The 21152-nt window shown below is 25.4% G+C and overlaps 4 protein-coding genes across 4 annotated transcripts; 3 read left to right on the forward strand and 1 right to left on the reverse strand.

Moving 5' to 3' along the window:
• Positions 1 to 35: 35 nt before the first annotated feature.
• Positions 36 to 2009, forward strand: OCT59_021586 (uncharacterized protein; the record flags this gene model as incomplete). The annotated part of the gene is made up of 6 exons (XM_025320776.2): positions 36 to 312; positions 412 to 542; positions 627 to 1190; positions 1278 to 1375; positions 1452 to 1593; positions 1672 to 2009. 6 exons carry the CDS (start codon positions 36 to 38, stop codon positions 1921 to 1923), a joined length of 1464 nt encoding a protein of 487 aa, XP_025170567.2. The 3' UTR covers positions 1924 to 2009.
• Positions 2010 to 7467: 5458 nt separating this feature from the next.
• OCT59_021587 (uncharacterized protein) lies at positions 7468 to 8407 on the reverse strand (the record flags this gene model as incomplete). Its single annotated transcript, XM_066146624.1, has 4 exons — positions 7468 to 7564; positions 7837 to 7922; positions 8087 to 8308; positions 8363 to 8407. 4 exons carry the CDS (start codon positions 8405 to 8407, stop codon positions 7468 to 7470), a joined length of 450 nt encoding a protein of 149 aa, XP_066005742.1.
• A 7668-nt stretch (positions 8408 to 16075) lies between these two features.
• On the forward strand, positions 16076 to 16471 carry OCT59_021588 (uncharacterized protein; the record flags this gene model as incomplete). The annotated part of the gene is made up of 1 exon (XM_066146625.1): positions 16076 to 16471. One exon carries the CDS (start codon positions 16076 to 16078, stop codon positions 16469 to 16471), a length of 396 nt encoding a protein of 131 aa, XP_066005743.1.
• A 1125-nt stretch (positions 16472 to 17596) lies between these two features.
• OCT59_021589 (uncharacterized protein) lies at positions 17597 to 17806 on the forward strand (the record flags this gene model as incomplete). The annotated part of the gene is made up of 1 exon (XM_066146626.1): positions 17597 to 17806. The coding sequence occupies one exon, from the start codon at positions 17597 to 17599 to the stop codon at positions 17804 to 17806; it is 210 nt and encodes a 69-aa protein (XP_066005744.1).
• Between the last annotated feature and the right edge of the window lie 3346 nt (positions 17807 to 21152).

Here is a 21152-nt window from a genome sequence, read left to right on the forward strand (position 1 = left end):
GATCGATAAAAATTTTTAGATGAAAAGTTCTTAAAATGGTATCCAACACAAACAACTCTTTAGAATCTATGTCAACGAATACTCCTGTAAGTAATAGCAGTATCGTTAATGATGTAGGGCAAAAGATTGAAAGTTTAGTGATAGATTCTGGTCCTCTAATTAAAGGCATAAATGTTCGAGCATTTGCAGAAAAAATTTACACTATACCTGAAGTTATTTCTGAAATTCGAGATAAACATTCTCGTGATTTTTTAAATCAAATTTCATTTAATCTTCAGATTAAAGTACCTTCAGATGAGGCATTAAAAGAAGGTTTTTATTTATGATATTTATATACGAAAAAATTTTTTTTTCTGAAAAAAATAAATATATTTAATATATCTTAATTTTATTTTATTTTATTTTTTTCAGTTGTAAATTTCTCAAAAAAAACTGGCGATTTTGCCAGTTTATCTGCTGTAGATTTGAGAGTTTTGGCATTGACCTATATGTTGGAAGTTGAAGCTAATGGTACTAAACGGTTAAGAAAAGAGCCCATCAAAGTAAATACAATCAATTAAAAATTTGAAGCAATTCTGTCACAGATGTTAATGAATTAATCATCTTAATTTAATTTTTTTTTTAAGTCTTTTACGAAATTTGGTGGGAATAACAATAATTCCAACAAAAATTTTAAAAAGAAACCTTTAAATAAACCTGAATCGATGGAAATTATTAATAAACGGGAACAGCAGCAACAAATTGATGAAACAAATTTAGTGTCAAATTTGGAAAGTTTGAAACTCACAGATATTACAGCTGAATTTTCAAGTTCAGAAGGAATGGATCATCAAAGAGATGCTGTTAGCAACCTTTACCAAGTTGAAAATTCTGAACAATTGAATAACATTGACTTTAATAATGATTGTTCCTTATCAAAAGATGAGCCAATTGTAGAAATTTCGGCGCATAATGCTGAAAGGTATAATACTTCAATACATGTCTCAGATCAAAATTCTATTAATCAAAAAAGGAATGAGATATCGGATGTCCATCAAGACGAAGAATATGGTGATGATGATATTGGATGGATAACTCCAGATAATATTAATGATTATCAAGCAAAAGAACATGAATTTCTCATCAATTTGAAGAAAGATAATCTTGAAAATGTTAAAATTGCTTGTATGACGACGGATTATTCGATGCAAGTATGTAAAGTTGACTTAAGACATTTTTCTATGAGCATCTTATCATACATTATGTTTTATTCAAAAAGATTTTTTTTTTTTTACAAGAATGTTTTGTTACAAATGCGACTAAATTTGATATCAGTTGAAGGAAAGAGAATTAGAAAAGTGAAGAATTGGGTTCTTAGATGTCATGCTTGTTTCAAGTATTAATATATTATTATAATTGTTTGTCTTAGTACTATTTTATCTCATTTATAATTCTTTTTCTATAATACATAGAATAACTACAAATATGGAAAAAAAATTTTGTCCTAACTGTGGAAATGCAGCTTTAATTCGTACATCAACAAGTACGGACGTGAATGGTAATGTGACATATTACTTGAAAAAGAATTTTCAATACAATTTACGTGGAACTAAGGTAGTTTATTTTTTTACATCTAACAAAAAAAGAAAGAAAAGAAAAGTACCAAATAATTTATTATTCTTTTTTTTAAAGTATTCAATACCGGAACCGAAAGGTGGTCGTAATGCTAGTAATATTATCCTTCGAGAAGATCAAAAGGAATACCAAAAAGCATTAAAGAACCAAAGAAAACAAAAAGAAATTGATATATTTGATCCAGATTATATTCCAAAACTTTTAATTGGATCAAGTAATTCAAAATCTATTTCCCCTGTAATTGGTTATGGTCGTAGAAATCCAAATGAAGCTAGACGAGGAAAAACCAAAGGGAGAAAAAAGCGATAAAAAATTTTCACAAAATGTTAAGCTAATGACCTATAATCATATAAATCTCGTCACTGCACGAAATTTTAGTAATAAATAAATTATTTAAATAAATTACTTTCTTCCCTGATAGTTAAGTAAAAAAAGTTAAAAAATGATAAGCTACTTTTCATTCGATTTCACAGTTTTAGGAAGTGTTTTTTTATAAACACCAGTGACAGGAAGTACTTCTGAAATAGATTATTTCTAAAAGAATTTAATTTCTACCACATGTTTTACATAAGAAATTAAAGCAATCTATATATTATTTAATGAACTATTTTATAAAAAGCCAAAATCAAAATTTGAAACAAAATAGATATCTTTTTTTATTTTTAAATGAAAAAATTTGAAGATAAAGTTCATGTTCATCTATATTAAGAAATATTAGAGAAGCTGATTTATCAAGAAAATAACAAGAAAAATTAAGAAATGAAAATAAAAAAACATTAGAAAATAAGAAATTTGTAGTTTTAACTAATAATTTTTAAATAATGCAAAAAAAAAAGTTGATATAAATTACAAATGTTTCAAATCACATTATTGATTAATCTAATTTAATTAATTTATTTGATTCATTTAATCCAATTAACTTTTTATTTAATCTGAATAATCCATTTAATCCATTATTAAATCTAGTTAATTTATTTAAATTATTAATAAATCTTTAATTTACTTGATTTATTTAATTCAATTACAGTAACAATTAATTTACTTAAACTCAATCTAATTAATCAAATTAATTCTATTTATTTTTTTAAGCTTTTTAATATATAATTTTTTTATATTTTTTCATCTCTTAAAGTATAAAAATTGCTGAAATATCAATACTTTTAGGAGTTTAAATCAGTCTTATTAGGATCCCAAAAACTATATATAAAAGTTGTTTTAAAAAACCAAAAATTTTATATGAACTTTACCTAGAATCCTATTGGCTAATGCTAACTGATTAAAAAAGGAAAAAATTCATAATAAAATTGGTGTAATATTCCTTTTATGTATTTAATTTAACTAAATATAACAAAATCTTTAAAAAATTTTCCTTATAGCTTTACCAATTTTAACAGTAACCTGTCTATAGAATTTCTGGGATTCTGTTTTATTATTTTTTTATGACTTTTTTTCTTGCACTTATAACTACTATATATACAGTATATAATAATTTGTTAACAATAAAGCTATAAAAAGAAGTAATATTAGAAAGATTAGAAAATAGTTAACATTGGATATTAAATGTAATAATTAATAGTCAAATTTCAAGATAGAAAGAGTTGTAAATAAACTTTTTATAAATAAAAATTTCATTATCTTTATATAAAATAATACTTTATATCCTAATAGTTCCATTTTATTTGCAATTTTAGTTGATATTAAGCTTAAATATAAGTTACTTTACTAAAAATGGCCAATTTTTTGAAATATTTTTATAGACCTAGATACAATGGCTTTCAAAACAATTGTGCAATTATTTTGTAAAATTTTTAAAATATATCAAGATATATTTAAGGTATTTTTGAGATTAAAATATTAAAATAATATCAAAGTTAATTATATTATAATAATAAAATAATAACAAAAATATTAAAAAATTATTGTAATATTATTTTGAGTTATTTTTATAGACCTAGATACAATATAATTACAAAATAATAACAAAAATATAATAAAAACATTTTGATGTATTAAATGTATTTTTGTAGTATTTTAAAATTATTACAAAATCATTTCAAAAAATTGGCCATTTTTAGTAAAGTAATTCTACTATATAATAAAAAAATCTATTTTACTCTGATTTCTGAAACAGTAGTAAATAATACTTTCTAAAAGAAAGTATTAAACCATTTCTGAATACTAAAGTAAAATAAATGCTAAAATCAATTTTTAGTTAAAAAATCAATTTTTAGCATTTATTTTACTTTAGTTACTTTAGTTAAAAAGTTAATTTTTTTTTACATTAAAATTAAAAATTTATATATAATTTTATTATTAATAAAATATAAAAATACTTTAAAATTAAAATAAATATAAAATTGTTAATAAAAATAACTAATTTTATTAATTTTTAGGTGTTCAGTTATTTTTGGCAATTCACTGTATATCTGTTTAAAACAATTTTCTTATTAAAAAGATATTTTTTTTTATATTAAAAATGATCAATGAAAAAGCAAAAAAAAAAATAATAAAAAATTGGTTTAAATAAATTAAACTGTATGTTTGATAGAAAATATCAAATATATATTAATCCAAATTAAATAAGACAATGTAATTATATATATTTAAATGTATATTTAAATGTATAATAAAAAATTTATAAGCTATTGATTTAGCAAAAATTGCATCCTGATTATTAAAAATAATGAAATTATCAAATTTTTAATATATCTTATTATGCAAAATTATTATTAAAGAAAGAATTACTAAATTGCAAATTAAAAGAAATAAGTTGAAAATAACATTAAAACACAATAGTATTTTTATAAAATATGACAAATTTAGTATTATTACTTATTAGTATATTCAATATTTAATTAAATAATTTTTGTATTACTATTTTATTATTATTATCAGTTATTAAAATTCTGAATCAGGTCAGGTTAATTGATAAATCTGACCTGAAATTTTTTTTTAGGTCATATCAGATTATCTATTTAGCCTGACCTGAACTGAAACCTAAAATTTTCAGGATTTTTTAAAAAAAAAATGGTGCAACCCATTTTTTTTCGAAATATTGCGATTCACTTTTTTATAATAAAATCATATAAAAAGGTGAATCGCAATACCGCAATTCACTTTTTATATATAGAATTAATATAAAAGGTGAATACCAATATCGCAAATCATTTTTATTATATAAAATTAATATAAAAAAGTGAATTCCAATATCGCAACTCACTTTTATTATATAAAATCAATATAAAAAAGTGAATTCCAATATCGCAACTCACTTTTATTATATAAAATCAATATAAAAAAGTGAATTCCAATATCGCAACTCACTTTTATTATATAAAAAATCAATATAAAAAAGTTAATTCCAATATTGCAACTCACTTTTATTATATAAAATTAATGTAAAAAGTGAATCATAATATCACAACTTACTTTTATTATATTGTTTCAAGTCAACAGGTCATTCAGGTTATATTGATGTCACAACCTGAACTGATGCTAAATTGCAATTGCTAAACCTGAACTGATAAATTCAGGTCAACCTGTCAGGTACCTGAATTTGGTCAACCTGTTCAAAACTCTAATTATTATACTATATTTATTACTATTATATAATTTATATAAATGTACTATTACTATAATTTAAATTAAATATAAACATTCTGATATATTAACAAATTAGAATATTTTTTTAACATCATTGATAATAAAGATTTTTTTCAAACATATAAAACAGTATATATCAGAATTATTTAGATTTATCAAAGAATTAATTAATACAGTGAAATTAAAAATAATAATAGCTAACTGTTATATTGAATTTTTTTTTTTTTTTTTTAATGATCTATATATACTTTATTGATATTAAGTTCATATACCATATAAATAAATTATCATGAGCTATATCCACCCAATAGGATGCGATCATCAAAATATAAATGATAACAAACAAAATAAAGAAAATAACAATAATAATTTTTTTTTTTTTATTTATAGTATAACTGGTCGAAACTTTATGATAATATTGTAACGGTACAAGATACAAATAAGGAAAGTGTCCCACTCCCGCTGTGCAATGAGAATATCCAGGCACACTTGTGTCAAATGACACTTCGCACCAAAAAAAATAAAATGAAAACAACAAAAAACAAAAATAAAAAACAAAAGGTAAAAGCTGATAATGAAACTACCATATGGGCTGATTTGTCTACCTTTAATTAAAATATTGATTTTATTACATTTTTATTATACAAAATACTATATAATATACAGTAAATTGGGGGTGAATATTAAAAAACTTTTATTTAATGTTATTATACTATAAGTTGGTAAATATTTCTTTTAAATTAATATAATTCTTAGCACTTACTATATATATTAAAATTTTGTATCTCAACTTTAAACGTAAATATCTCCAGATCTAATGATCCAATCGGCAAGCTCTATTTTCGCTTATATAGACCAGATCAAGGGCTTTCTGAAGAGCCTAAATTTATAAAAAACGGATCAGTGAATCCCAAGATATTTGCGTTTAAGCATGTTAAAAAGTTCGTACCTCAACTTTAAACATAAATATCTCTGGATCTAATGATTCAATTGGCAAGCTCTTTTTTCGCCTGGGCTTTCCAATGAGCCTAAAATTATAGAAAACGGATTAGTGAATCTTGATATATTTGCGTTTAAAGATGGTAATACAAATTCTGACATAAAATAATTATTTTTATTGTTTGAAAATATCTATTATGATACCATCTTTTTATATAATATTTTTATTATACTTTTATAAATATTTATAGCTACTAAGACTATATAAATTTTTATTTTACTTTATATTTTATTAAAATATACTTACTTTTTAATAATATATGTTAAAAATTCCATATATATGAGAAATGGATTTTTTATTAGTGAAATGGGTTTTTTCACACCTCTTTTACATTTAATAATTTAAGTTTCGCAAATGTAAATTTTTGTTCAACTTATTATTAAGTCAAGTGATCATCAATCAGATGATTTTTTGGTATTACAAAACAATTTTGAGTAACGAAAATTGTGCAAATCAATTCAATAACTCTTTTTAATGCAGAATAGACAAATCAGCCCATATGCCCTATAACTACTACACTTCTAAAACTAGGCCCACTGATCATTTTATACGGAATTCCTCAAGATACTCCTAATTTTCGTAACATTAATCTAATTTCAGCTAAAACAGTTAGTTTGTCAACGCTGTCTAAGCTCTTGTCAATTTTCTTAGATCACTTAGTCTCCTTTTGTTTCTTATCCGATTTAGATGTATTAGTATTATTCTGTGATACCTTGGAATCATCATCTTGTTTCACCTTCTGATGGCGGTTCCTTCTTTGCTTTAAATTAGGGAGTAATATCTTTTCCAATTACCTGTAAATTCAGGTAAACTGAAAGCCTTACCGATAACTCTATTCAAGTCAGCTCACGATTCGTAGTAAATTATCAATTTGCGGGTACCTTATCTTGAATTAATTTAAATGCTTTACACTCCACAAAGAATAGAGTAAGCAAGGTTTTCTAGGTATAAAGTTGCAATAGTAGTGGAAACAGAAATTCCAATTGACACTGCCTGGAATCGCTCCCGTTCTTTTTTTTGTTTCAGATCCAAATAGCCGGAAACCATCTTACAGGTAAACCTTCAAGTGGAGTGGTCCATACTCCACTATTCCATAGATCTAATGCTGCCTTGTTGAGGTTCACTGTCACAGTAATAGTAGTGTATTTCTGTTGCGATTTAAATTTAATTGCGATAACTTGATCCCAGGCCTTTAAGTTGACAAGGATGACAATGTTGGTCCATCAAGCGATATCATATACTGTAATTTCTCAAATATTCTTCTTAATTTCAGGATTATATCCTGTCATCACAGTGCTAATTGTTTTGGATGCAAGTGTAGCAGGTTGTTTCTTAGGAGTCTTACGGCTATCTATTGTCTTAAAGATATTAGCCTTAATTATTTTTTAAAAAATTTTGAATTACGGCTATAAGATTTTTATAGCCTTAATTAATTACGGCATATAAAAATTTTGTATTATGACACTTTTTTGAATTACGGCTAACATCTTTAAGACAGACTAGTTTTTGAAATAGGCACAGTTTTTTTCATCTTTTTATCCATTTTAGGAGAAGATGAGCTTGGTCTGCTCGAGTCACTATTCTAGTCCTATTTAACTGCTTTCGTATAGAAAACTCACTTCCTTCCTTTTCCTTTAAGAGTAAAAGCTACAGCATCTGCTTTAAAAGTTTTGGGTGAGACAGGAATAAAGGGCTCATCCTCCATCTAATCTATTTTGACTCAATTTGTGCTATAAGCTGCTGTAATTGTGATTGGGGTTCAGGGTATGCATAAATTTCCATATCCATCGAGGTATTTTCTGTGGAACTGGATACGTAATTGATTTGTTGTGATGACGTCATCAAACTTTACTTTCAAAAGTTATCAACCTTCTGACCAAGCAAGAATTGAAAATGTTGAGAGTACATAAGTATAATAAAGAGAAAGTGATAAAGTTTGGTGAGGTTCTTCACTCCAAAAGTACTGAAAACATCTTGAAATTCAGATAATAGGGCTTCATAAGGTGCTAAGTCTTCGCCAGCAGTTTGTTTAATGGTATCAACTATGTGTTTTTCACTCATGTTATCTGCGGTATATTCTCTTAAACCAACCTTCAAAAAGTCAAGAAAATAACTATTTTTGAGGTTGTTAATATGTTATTTAACCTTTAAATAGTCAACTAAAGGTTGGTTGTTATTATCGTAAGCCATTTTTAACGAAAAAGTTGCTGAAATTTTCTTGGGAAAAAATGGTCTATGCGATCATCAGAAAGAGTTTCCTCTTATAGTCAATAACAATAATAATAAAATACAAATAAAATATAAATAAAAATAATAATAAAATAGAAAATAAAAGAAAATAAAAATAAACATGCAATTTAAAATAAAATTAAAAAAATAAAAGTAAAAATTAATAGTAAAAAATAACAAATAAAATAAAATAAAAGTAAAAAATCAAATAAAATAAAATAAGTATAAAATTAAAAATAAAATAAAAAATTAAAGTAAAATGATCCAAATTATGTTGTTGTTAAATCTATAACAATATTGTTAACAATATTTTTTGTCTTTTTATAAGCCCAACTATACCACCAATTGTTATTAATCAATAAACACATCTGGTTATGAGCTTTTTTTTCTACTTTGTAACATTTTAATAAGATGGAATCTTCATCTGATAGATTTTTCTGTTGTATTGAATTCAGTTTAGATTGAATATCATTAAGAATTACAGTTTGGTTTTTCTGTGAATCTGGTAAATTATTCTTTTTTAATTGTTGTTTATCTTGTCTTAGATGTTTAGCTTGTTGGTAAGAGAATTTGAAGTACCAATTCATATTTTCAGATATATTTAATTTATCTTTTCTTTCAATTTCTTTTTTTTTTTCCCATGCTATGCCAAATTAATTCTTTGAAGTGAATAATAAAAGAATCCAGAAGTGAGGCCAAAAATAAAATATTCTTTAATTCTGAAAATCCAAATGTCTGTTTTGATATGATGGATAATTTAGTATTAATCTTAGCTTTCAAAACTAATAAGCAAAAATCAATAAATTTATTATCATCATGTTGTAATTCTAGTAACTGAATTAATTTTTCTCTTATAACCTTGAATGTATTTTTTGGTAAATTACTTAATTTTTGAATTATAAGAATTAAGTCATCTTGTATTCTGCTTTTAATTATAGGCCATAGATCCTTATTGGCATCACATTCAATAAAGTGAAATCTGTTTTCTTCTTTATTAGTATTGCATCTGGGACAAACAAAATCTTTGTATATGTCTAGTTTTCGTTGGATTAGAGTAATACCAGGACTCTGCTTACTTATAATAAAGGTTACCATAGAAAATTAGCCCTTTACTAATAGTTTTTATCTTACTTTTTTCTTAAATTCTATTGGTTAATTAGCTAAAAAGAAAAAAAAATCATAACAATGTAACATAAAATTTCCTTTTATAGTAGGATCTGCAAAGAATTTTATATATGATTTTTACCTTAGGCTTAAAGGTGACTTATCTATAAGTAAGCAGAGTCTTGTAACACCTATAGAAAGAAGTTTAGTAAATAATTTAACAATAAATATTAAATACCAATGTTTTTTTGATGAAATACAATTAAATCCTTTATATTTATGAATCAAATTTCAAGTTATATTCCAGGCTATTGGTGTCTCATGTCCATTATTTTTTAACATTGACGGCCATTCTAATATTCATTAGAGTTTTAATAAATTTCCTTAAATTGTATTCAATTGGAAACTGTTTGAATGTTGGAAAATATCTAACTATTCTATTGCTATAGTTAAATCTATTATTAAAATAAGAGTTGCTACTACATGCATTCTTTGCTAATTTATCTACCATTTCATTTATTACATCTCCACTGTGTCCCTTAACTTTCACTACTAGATCCATTTTTTTTTCTTGTAAAAGAATATTTATCTTGAGTAGAATTAAAGAATTTGATTACTTCAATAATTTCCTACTCAATTTATTGTTTTGGTTATTAATCATATGTATTGCATTTTGACTATCTATATAAATCTTAATTTTTGCATTCATGGGGTCAGTGAATAATGCCATAAGAATTGCCACTAATTCTGATCATATGGGGATGACATAAAGATAAGACTTAACTAACGATTAACTGTGCTTCATTATTAATACAAAATGCCGCTCCCATGTTTGAGTATACTAAATTAGAATCTTGTTTTTCCATTAATGTGGGGTACTTGACTTAAGTGAATCATCTGTATAATATTCAACCACTGTTCTCTCTACTAGTATATTTCTAATTTCCATTAATCGCGATTTTAAGTTATCATCATCTATCTATCTGTGAATCCATATGTTCACAACTAATGGTAAAATAATTTCTGGATCTGGAAATGATGTTGTTGACCTATTATTGGATATTGAGATATGATAGATTGATAATAACTATTTGCTAGGAAAGTTCTAACTACACATATTGGAATTTTTATCTAATATTGCTACTTTATAGCAGTTAGCTGGTATGGATTGTCCTGTATTCTGCCATCTAATAGTTCCATTATTATTGAATCCTAAATGATAATTCACTAAAATCCCCTTCACGTGATAATGTAATTTGGTAACCTTGTTTATTGACCATATATTTGTATCAGCTGTTGGCTTCCTGATGAAAATGATCTGTCTTTGATGTGCATCTGGTACAATATCCAGTAAAAAAGCCCAATGATTTACTTTGGCAAGCTCCAGATCATTAGCAACCGTTAAATTATCTATTCTAGATGTACACAAGTGGGCTACATCACGATACCATTTAGCTATTCTTCCTTATATAGGGAGTAATGCTAATTTGCGATATTATTTCCATTTATACGGATACGCCGGCCTAATAAACAACTAGTTGATATAGTATATTGGAGGACCTTGCTTACTTCTAATAAAGGTCACCCACAAGCCTAAGGTAAAAATTACATAGAAAAGTCAAAAAAACTGGTTGAATTTATAAGGTTTTTCTTTATAAATTAAAAAAAGTAAATGTAATTCAGTGGTAAGTTTTTTTTATGTAACTGTTAAGTATATGGTAAAATTAAACAGGATTTTAAAATGTAAGTGAATAGTGCTCTGAAACAAGTTGAGTTGACTCAAGAGTTGGTCAAGTCGAGTCGAGTTGAAAATTACAATCAAATCAAATCGATTCGAATCGAGTTAATAATTTAATAAAATTGAGTCGAGTCGAGTTAAGCTGAATTAAACATAATTCCAGCCAAATTTATGGAATTTCCTTTTTTGGAAATTATGCTACACAAAATCCGAGACGAAATTTTTTGAAAATTACAAAAATGGAATTTTGTGAAATGGCTATAGCCAAAAAAGGAAATGATCAGCATAGCTGAAGAAAATCACATGATTTAATTTGACTCGACTCAATTCAATTTGACGGGTCAACTTGACTAGAATCAAGTTAGGTTTATATTTTTTATAATTTTAACTCGACTCGACTCGATTTAATTCAAGTCGAATTGAGTTTACATATAACTCGACTTGACTCGACTTGTTCAGAGCTCTAAACATACACTTAAGACGTTCTATCAATCTTGCTCTAAAAACCTGACTTTTAGGATAAAATTAATTTTTTATTTCATCTCCTTATAACTACTGACCACCAGTCAACTACGTACCTCCCTAAAAAATTAAAAAAAGCAGAGCGTAAACTATAAAACCCTGCATATTCATTCAAAATATAAATTTGATTATAAACTTTCTAAATCACTAAAAAGGTTAAGCTAATTAAGTTTTCTATTTGGATCAATATATTTATCTTCATTAAGATTTTCTTCAACTTTCTTAAGATTAATTTTTAATCTCCTTTCTTTTTCTTTTTCTTTTTCTTTTTCTATCAATCCAAAAATTCCAACTTTTTTCAAAAATAAAATTCCTTAACAAAACTAAGAATTTTTTCTTGTAAATTTTGATTTTTAAAAATTAAGGACGTATATGCTGATAACTCACAAAAAATTATACTTTTAATTAAATTTATAAAGGTAATTTTCATTTCACTGTAGGTACGATCCTAAAAAGTCATTTTATTAATAATCTCGTCATCAATAATAGGAACTTTATCTGCATTAATCAACAAAGTGTTACAAGCTATATGGGCTGATTTGTTTACTCTGCATTAAAAAGAGTTATTGATTGATTTTCACAATTTTTGTTACTCAAAATTGTTTTGTAATACCAAAAAATCATCTGATTGATGATTACTTGACTAAATAATAAGTTGAACAAAAATTTACATTTGCAAAACTTAAATTATTAAATGTAAAAGAGCTGTGAAAAAACCCATTTCACTAATAAAAAATCCATTTCTCATATATATGGAATTTTTAATATATATTATTAAAAAGTAAGTATATTTTAATAAAAAATAAAGTAAAATAAAAATTTATATAACCTTAGTAGCTATAAATGTTTATAAAAGTATAATAAAAATATCATATAAAAGATGGTATCATAATAGATATTTTCAAACAACAAAAATAATTATTTTATGTCAGAATTTATATTACCATCTTTAAACACGAATATATCAAGATTAATATTTTAATTAAAGGTAGACAAATCAGCCTATATGCTCTGAAAAAATGTCATACATGGTTATGTTATACTTATTATTATCTTCAGTTGATGTAGCATAATCTAGGTTATATTTGGTAATTTTTCTTGTCCATCTAGATTTGGCATTCTCATTTGTTATCATCTGTCAGTTGCCATGATACTAGAATTCCAGACATTACATATACAACTCAGTGGCAACTTTTTCGCAGATTGACCTAAATTTCACAAAAAAAAATCAGTTTTTTGCGATTATTTCAGCATCCAGTAGTCCAATTTGTACAAACATTTTTTTGTTTTGTAGCTCTCATTGAACTCTACAAAATAAAAAAAATCCGCATGAATCAGATCACTGGATACCGAGATAATTGCAAAAAAAATGGAAAATAAAAAAAGAGTAAATTGGATCTTTTTTGGCAAAAAGTCAGTTATAAGTTCTATAAGAGATGTCTGGGGTCTTATGATAATAATTATGTAATAAACTAAGTAATTTGTTTGTATGTTATTCTGGATAAGGTTGCTTGTCTAAACCTCTTCAAAATCCTATGATTAGTTTCGTCAAAATTTTACTATAGATTTATTATAGTTTCAGCAGAGTTTCAGCAGTTTTGGCATTTATAATAAGTTTCGGCAGTTTCGCCTTTCTCTAAAGTTTCGCCAGTTTTTTAATATAACTTTAATATAGTTTCGGCAGAATTTCGCTTTTCGGCGAAACGCCATCTTGCCTAAACCCCTAGGTTTCGGCAAGCAACCTTAATTCTGGACTCAACTTTTTCTTGTTATAACGCTTAAAGGAATTGTGTAGTCTGAGAATTTTTCTGGGTAGTTCTTTATCTGCTGCATTTATTATAATACTGTTAAGTTGGTCCCAATATCTATCTATGTCTTTCTGAGAGTACTTTATAAAATTGGCTTTTTCTTCAAGGACGTCTTGGTCAAGTGAGTCTATCTGATCTTTTATATTGAGTTGGAAGTTTTTTCATATCGCTTTTTCAATATTATCGCAGTCATATATGACTCTAGTGTGGGCATTACCAGTAAATAATTTATCATATACTGTATTTTTCCTATTATTTCATATAAGGTCAGAGGTGTCTATAGTTACTGTAATAATGCATAGTCACTATATGTGATAAACATCGAGAGAGTAATTGAGAAATTTAATACATTATTACTGTGAGTTTCAGATACTCAGATTTGATCTAATCTCATGCTAACTCCTTTTTTGTGATAAGTGTTTCCTAGTATTTTTTTATTAAGCTTCCTATATGAGTCTATAAGTTCCAATGCTTCAAGATCATTGGTTTGAAGTTATATTGTAAGGTAGTGCAATCGATTTGACAACTGTTATATTGAATTAATAAAATTAGCTATTATAATTAATCAAATATTTGATAAAAATAATTTAAAATTAGATGTAATTAATATATTTAATTATGAGTAAATTTATTCATCGCACGTGCGATGCATCGCCACTTTCCTTTTTTGTAAATTATTTATGTTGATCAACCTGCTTATACATCGCCACCCCCCTTAAAATGGCAATGATAAACATAAAAATTTGCATCGCACGTGCGATAAATAAATTATTTCTTTAATTATAATTATAAAAAAATTTAATTATAATACTTATTTACTTAGTTATTTTTACATATTAACTATTGTAATTTAAAATTTAAAAAATAAACCATTTTGAAAAATTTGTAAAATTATTGCAAATTATTAGAAAATTTTAGGATATAATGAATATTTATATTCAAATTTATTAGTTAATCTTTAAAACATAAACAAAATGAATTTTCATATAATATATAATATTAAAATGGATGTAGAATTTTACTTGATTGGTGTTTTACATTTAGTAATGCAAAAAATATTGATTTTATATTAAAATATTTTTTATTATACTTTTCTAAGTAAAATGTAAAAAAAAATTTATTTTAGAATTGTTTTTAAATAAGGTAATAACTATGATTAACCACTAGTTATTATAACCATCTGTTTAATAAAATTTTAAATTTTAAAATTTTAAAATTAAATTTTATAAAATTTTGATATTTATGTAATTTGTCATGTGATGATTACATGTCGACTATTTTTATACTACTGAGTACTGATTGATTTATCAGCTTTTAAATCTTTTTCTCACGCCTTTCTTACATTCTTTCTCTTTCATTTCATTTGTTTTATTTACATCTTCTATTTCATTTACAAATTTATTTCATTACTTGTTTATTTTCATCATTGATTCATATATTTTATTTACTCTTATAAAATTGCATGAAAAAGAACATATGATACATCTTTTTCACTCATTTTATTCATTTTTATTTTTAATATCACTACTATCCTTTAATAATGTAATTTTAATATGGCTGAATTTGATCAGAAATCTAATATAAGTATGCTTCTTATTTGCTTGGTTTTAGAGAGTTTTTTTTTGGTTTTAATTAATTAATTAGAGTTAAGGTTAGGATTAGGGTTAGGGTTAAGATTAAGATTAAGATTAGGGTTAAGATTAGTTGAAGTTAATGTTAAAGTTAGAATTAGGATTAGGGTTAGGATTAGAGAATAGCTATTAATTATATACTAACTGAAACCTTTATTTACATATATATATTTTTTTAGGCTTTCTTTATAATAGTTCTAATGATAACAATTATGAAGATTACAAAAGTGGATTAGAAAATAAAAGTGAGAAACATACAAGTATTGAGTATTGGTAAAGAATTTGACTCATGGGAGGAAGTTAATAAATTTTTGATGAATATGTGCTATCAAAAGGTTTTGCTATAAGAAAATGCAGAGGAGATTATATTACTTTAAAGGATAGTTTACAACGCCTTGTTAAAAGAACTTACTCATGTATTTTTTCAGGTAATTATAGACTAAATAAAACAACTAATTTATCAAAGCAGCATCAACGTACTTTAAATTCAATTGGATATCCCTGAAAAGCTAGTTTGAATTGAACTAAAACATTTTCTGCTAATCACAATCATTCATTGAATCCATATACAGTCAGGCCTCTATGTACCGATATCGTATAGACCGATATTTTCATGTACTGATAGAATTTTCGTGTCCCATTTCACAACTAGTAAAAAATCCTTGTTGTACCAATATTACATATTGTTTCACGATGTAACATGTATCGATACTTTTCTTTGTCCCCTTTTAATTAACATATAGTAAGATGTACCAATATTTTAGGTTACACCAGTATATAACCTTACTTAACGCGTCGTAGTGCATCTTTGTTTGCTTTAGAAATCATGTCTCAACTACAAGTAAAAAGGAAGTTAACTCAAGATGCTTCTCAAACAAAGAAAAGAGTCGTTTTAACACATGCACAAAAAAGACAACTCTGTTTAGATTATCAAAACACGCTACGGCCTACTCAAGAAGGACTTGCCACCTTGTATAATATTAAGCAAAATACAGTTTCTGATATCTTAAAAAAGAAAGAAAAGTGGCTGAATGTAAATCCAGACTCAGAAGAGTCAAATAAACAGAGGGAAAAGCCTGTTCGCTTCCCTCAAGTAGAGGAGGCTCTTTCATTATGGATAACTAATGCACTTGCTGCAGATCTTGTTATTAATACTGATATTTTACGTGAAAAAGCTAAATTTTTTGCACAACAGTTTGAAGTTAATAATTTTGCAGCTTAATGGATGGATTAATGGATTTAAAGAACGTCGCAGTTTAAAACAGTATGTTAAGTGGGGTGAAGCAAAAAGTGCTCCATTGGAAACATTAGACGAAGAAAGGAAGATTTTACGTGAAATCATTAAAGATTATGATTTAAATGATGTTTTCAATTGCGATGAAACAGGTAATCCTAAATTTTCTTTAAAATAATTAAATAATATTCTAATATTTACTGTTTATATTTTAGGATTGTATTGGGATCTTGAACCATCAAAGACATTAGCACAAGGCCCACTTTCCGGAAAAAAAAATCAAAAAAACGTGTTACACTCCTGCTTACATGCAATGCAACTGGGACGGAGAAATTAAAGCCACTTTTTATCCATACTTATCAAAAACTACGAATCTTACATGGAAAAAAAAAGGAAGATTTACCAGTTAATTATTATTGGAATTCAACTGCTTGGATGCAGGTTCCGATATGGAATGATTATCTCACAAAATTGGACAGACAGATGCGATTACAAGGCCGCCACATTCTTTTACTGGTTGATAATGCACCAGTGCATATCATAGATGAAAATACAAATTTAACAAATGTGGCTGTGCATTTTTTGCCACCAAATACTACAGCGCATTTGCAGCCTTGTGATGCAGGAATAATTAATTCTTTTAAAGTGAGTAATAGTTTTTTAATTAATTTAAAAACAGTAAAATTTTACAATCTAAATTCAAATTACATTGTATTAATTATGTAATTCTTTAATAATTCAGGCACAATATCGAAAATTACTCATTAGAAACAGGATCGAGGCATATGAAATTTCACAAGAATTAAGAAAAGAGACTGTTCCACTAAATATTTATGATGCTATTAATTTTAGCAAAAATGCTTGGAATTCTGTAAGTCAGCAGACGATTTTTAATTGTTGGAAAGCATCGGGAATTCTTCGCAGGATGAGATGGATGGTGAAATTGAAGATGATGATCAAGTATTTCGCATGATGAAATTCATAATGAAATGGAGATACAAGAGTTGATTTACCAACTTCCATTTGATGATCACATGGACGTAACAGAATTTCTTCATATAGATGACAACTTGAAAGGTGGTGAAGGGTTAACTGATGAAGAAATCGTGTCTTATGGTGAAATCCAAGAATACCAAAATAGCCGAACCAGAAACTGAAGAATCCTTTGAAGTGATTTCTACTAAAGAAGCCCTGGGTCACTTGGATGATCTTGTTTTATTTTTTGAATACTCATCAGATACTTCTATTAACCCAGAATTATTAAATGTCTTAAAGAAATTAAGACGTCAAGTATTGACATTATACATTAATAACGCAAAGTAAACAACATTAGATAGTTTCTAGGGGTTAGATAAATAAACGGGGGGTCCAACTCAAATGTTACACAGACTGATCAGTGATCGCCAGAACTGAAGCCATATGTAAATTACTATGTGTTACTATTAAAATTAAATATTACCCCATGTTTAAAGTGAAAGATCTGCCGATAATCAATATAATCTATGAAAAAAAATGATAAATCGGTAATGACGAAATGTGAAACTACACGAAAATATTTTTTTTTCGAAATATTCTGTCTATATTTTTTAAAATTTTGGATCGGCTGTTTGAAATACCTCAAAAACATATAAAAGTTTATTTACACACTTGAAAATAATACATAATAAAAGAAGAAAAAGCTATTTTAAAATGTTTCACGTAAAAATATTTAGTATATACTTGTTGAAATCTCGAAAAAAAGGATATAATTTTAACTTACTATCATAAAAGAGCAAAAAACATATAAAATTAAGAACAAAGCAACCAGTGATCTAATTTTAATGAAAAAACTTCGCCTATATGTAGCTAGCATATACAACCTCTTTGGCTTCAGGGATCGGCTGCTTTTCTATGTGTACGTGTTGAAAAAATAAAAAAAAAGTGAAATTTTAATATGAAAATTCGTTTGTGTAACCAATATATGAGAGTGACAGTTCTGGCGGTCAATGATTTCAATGATTAGCCTGTGTAACATTTGAGTTGGACCCCCCGTTTATTTATCTAACCCCTAGATAGTTTTATTCAATAATATGTACTATTAAATAGTCTTAATTAGTTATGCTAATATTCTAATACAGTATACTGTAATAATGATAATAAATTTCAATTATTATTGCCATAAACCATTAAATTTTATTTTTCGTTCAATTTAAGATTTTTTGTTATACAAACGATCACAAAAAATTTTTATATACCAATATTGATCAACATAATATAATAATATCGGTATACAAAATTTTCATAATGAACCGATAATCTGATATACCGATATTTTTTCTCAAAACAACAGCATCGGTACATAGAGTTCCGACTGTATACATAAAACTTCACTAAAATACTGACATTTTTCTAAAGAAATAAAAACTGATATAAAATTTTATATGACATATGGTAGACCTTCAATTGGTGCTAAAATTATTCAAAATTTGCTGCAAGCAAAGTATTTACAACAGTATATACATTCTAAAACACTTTATAATTCTATTCAAGAATGCAAACCTTTAATACCTACTGTATTACAACATAATGCAATAAATTTGCTTAATTTATTGAGAGAATATCAAATTAAAAATCCAGAATGGTATTATCAAGCTCGTTTAATAAAACAGATGGAAGACTTTCTTCAATATTTTGGATGTTTCTAACACAAAAACAACTCTGGTTACAATATCATGATATTGTAATTAATGATTTAATATACAAAAAAAATCGCTATGATTTGACCTTAAATATTATTATTTGTATTGACTGTGATAATTATACCAAATTGGTTGCATGTACTTTAGTTGATGATGAAACTGAAGCAACATTTAAATAAATTTATGAAAATATTAAAATTGCTACTGGAAATATTGTGTCATATTCAATATATACTGATAGAAATCCCACTATATTTTGAGCTATTAAAAGTGTTTTTAATACAACAGTGCATTTTATTTGTATTTATCATATTGATCAAAATATTCAAAAGAAATTAAAAAGTGTTCTTGGATCAAATTTTACTTAATTTTATAAAGATTTTATTAAGCATGAAACAGTTTGAATATTGAAAAGTTTAATTTCTATTGGAAAAAATTGAAAAATAATTATCCATTAGCAGTTCCATATTTAAATTAAGTATTAGACCAAAATTAAACTATATGGGCACTTTGTTATAATCGTAAAATATTTACTGCTGGTATTCAAAGTATTTCACAAGTAGAAGCAATGAATTCTATTATTGCATCTTATACAAATCGAAGTACTGGACTTTGCCAATTATTTAATATTCTAATGGACTGATGTGATTTGGAAGCAAATAATATTTTGATTAATTAGCAATTGCAAAAACAACTAAATGTTTCATTAAGAAATTCAGAATTATTTGTTACCTAATATGCATAATAAAATTCGTATTTAGATTTCTAAAAGTTTCTTATATACAGTTCAATAATTTGATAGCAACCTTGAAAAATATATTAATGTAAGTAATTTTGATAACTTTTTATTTGCTTTTATTTATTAATTATTCACTAATTTGTAATTAAATAATTAGTTACAGAGTGAAATTAATAATACAACTAAAGGATATCTTGAAGAAATGTATAAAAAACTGCAAATTAACTTGAAAACATTATTGGAAATTTGGAATATGTAGAACAGCAATATATTACATCTTTGTGAATTATTAGACCTATGGTTTCAAATTGGAATCATCATATTTTGATTTTAAATGATGGATCTTTTTTATACACATGCTTCACAATTATTAACTTTGGAATACCTTGTCAACATTTTTTTTGTTTAATGAAATATACAATCAAGTAATGCACAATTTGCAATGGCCTTAATTAATCGTGATAGTTTAATGATGAGTCTAGGCCCTATATTTATCTAAATTTATAGAATTAATCTATAGTAATTTATTTTAAATAACATATGTATCAACATATAGACCTTATCTTCTGTTATTTTTACACTCTGAGGAAAATAAGAATCATAACAAATCTTTCTGATGCAGTGATATTATAGGACATATATATAAATATTAGACAGTTCTGGATCAGATAATCTAATTTATATCTGTTATTATTTTATGTTTTGTTGTGAAATGATTTTTCTTTAAATTTAAAGAATAAAAACTATTCCAATAGTTTTTTGTTAAATAAATAATAAAGAGCGATTCATAACATTTTTTATTATAATAATTAATAAAATTATTGCGAAATAGTTTTTTCTTTAAATTAAAAAATAAAAACTATTTGTAATAATTTATTATAATAATTAATTTTTACTAATTTTGAATTTTTTTTATTAATTTTAATCAGTTTTACTAATTTTAGATTAATTATTAGTTTTGGATTAGTTTTATCAATTTCAAATTAGTTTTATCAGTTTTGGATTAGTTTTACTAGTTTCAGATTAGTTTTATTAGTTTCAACTTTCAAATTAATTTTACCAGTTTTATCAGTTTTGAAAAATAAAAAATTTCAGAAATAGTTTTACCAAGTTTCAATTTTGACAGTTTCAAAAACTACTAAATTTTGGGTAACATCTTTAATAATAGAAAGGCTAAATACTAATAATTTGGATGTTTAAATTTAATACGACATAAAAGCATTCATGTAAGTTTTAAATCATAAAATTGCCA

The sequence above is a fragment of the Rhizophagus irregularis genome, chromosome 30 (genome assembly GCF_026210795.1).
Source record: "Rhizophagus irregularis chromosome 30, complete sequence".
Classification (NCBI taxonomy): Eukaryota; Fungi; Glomeromycota; class Glomeromycetes; order Glomerales; family Glomeraceae; genus Rhizophagus; species Rhizophagus irregularis.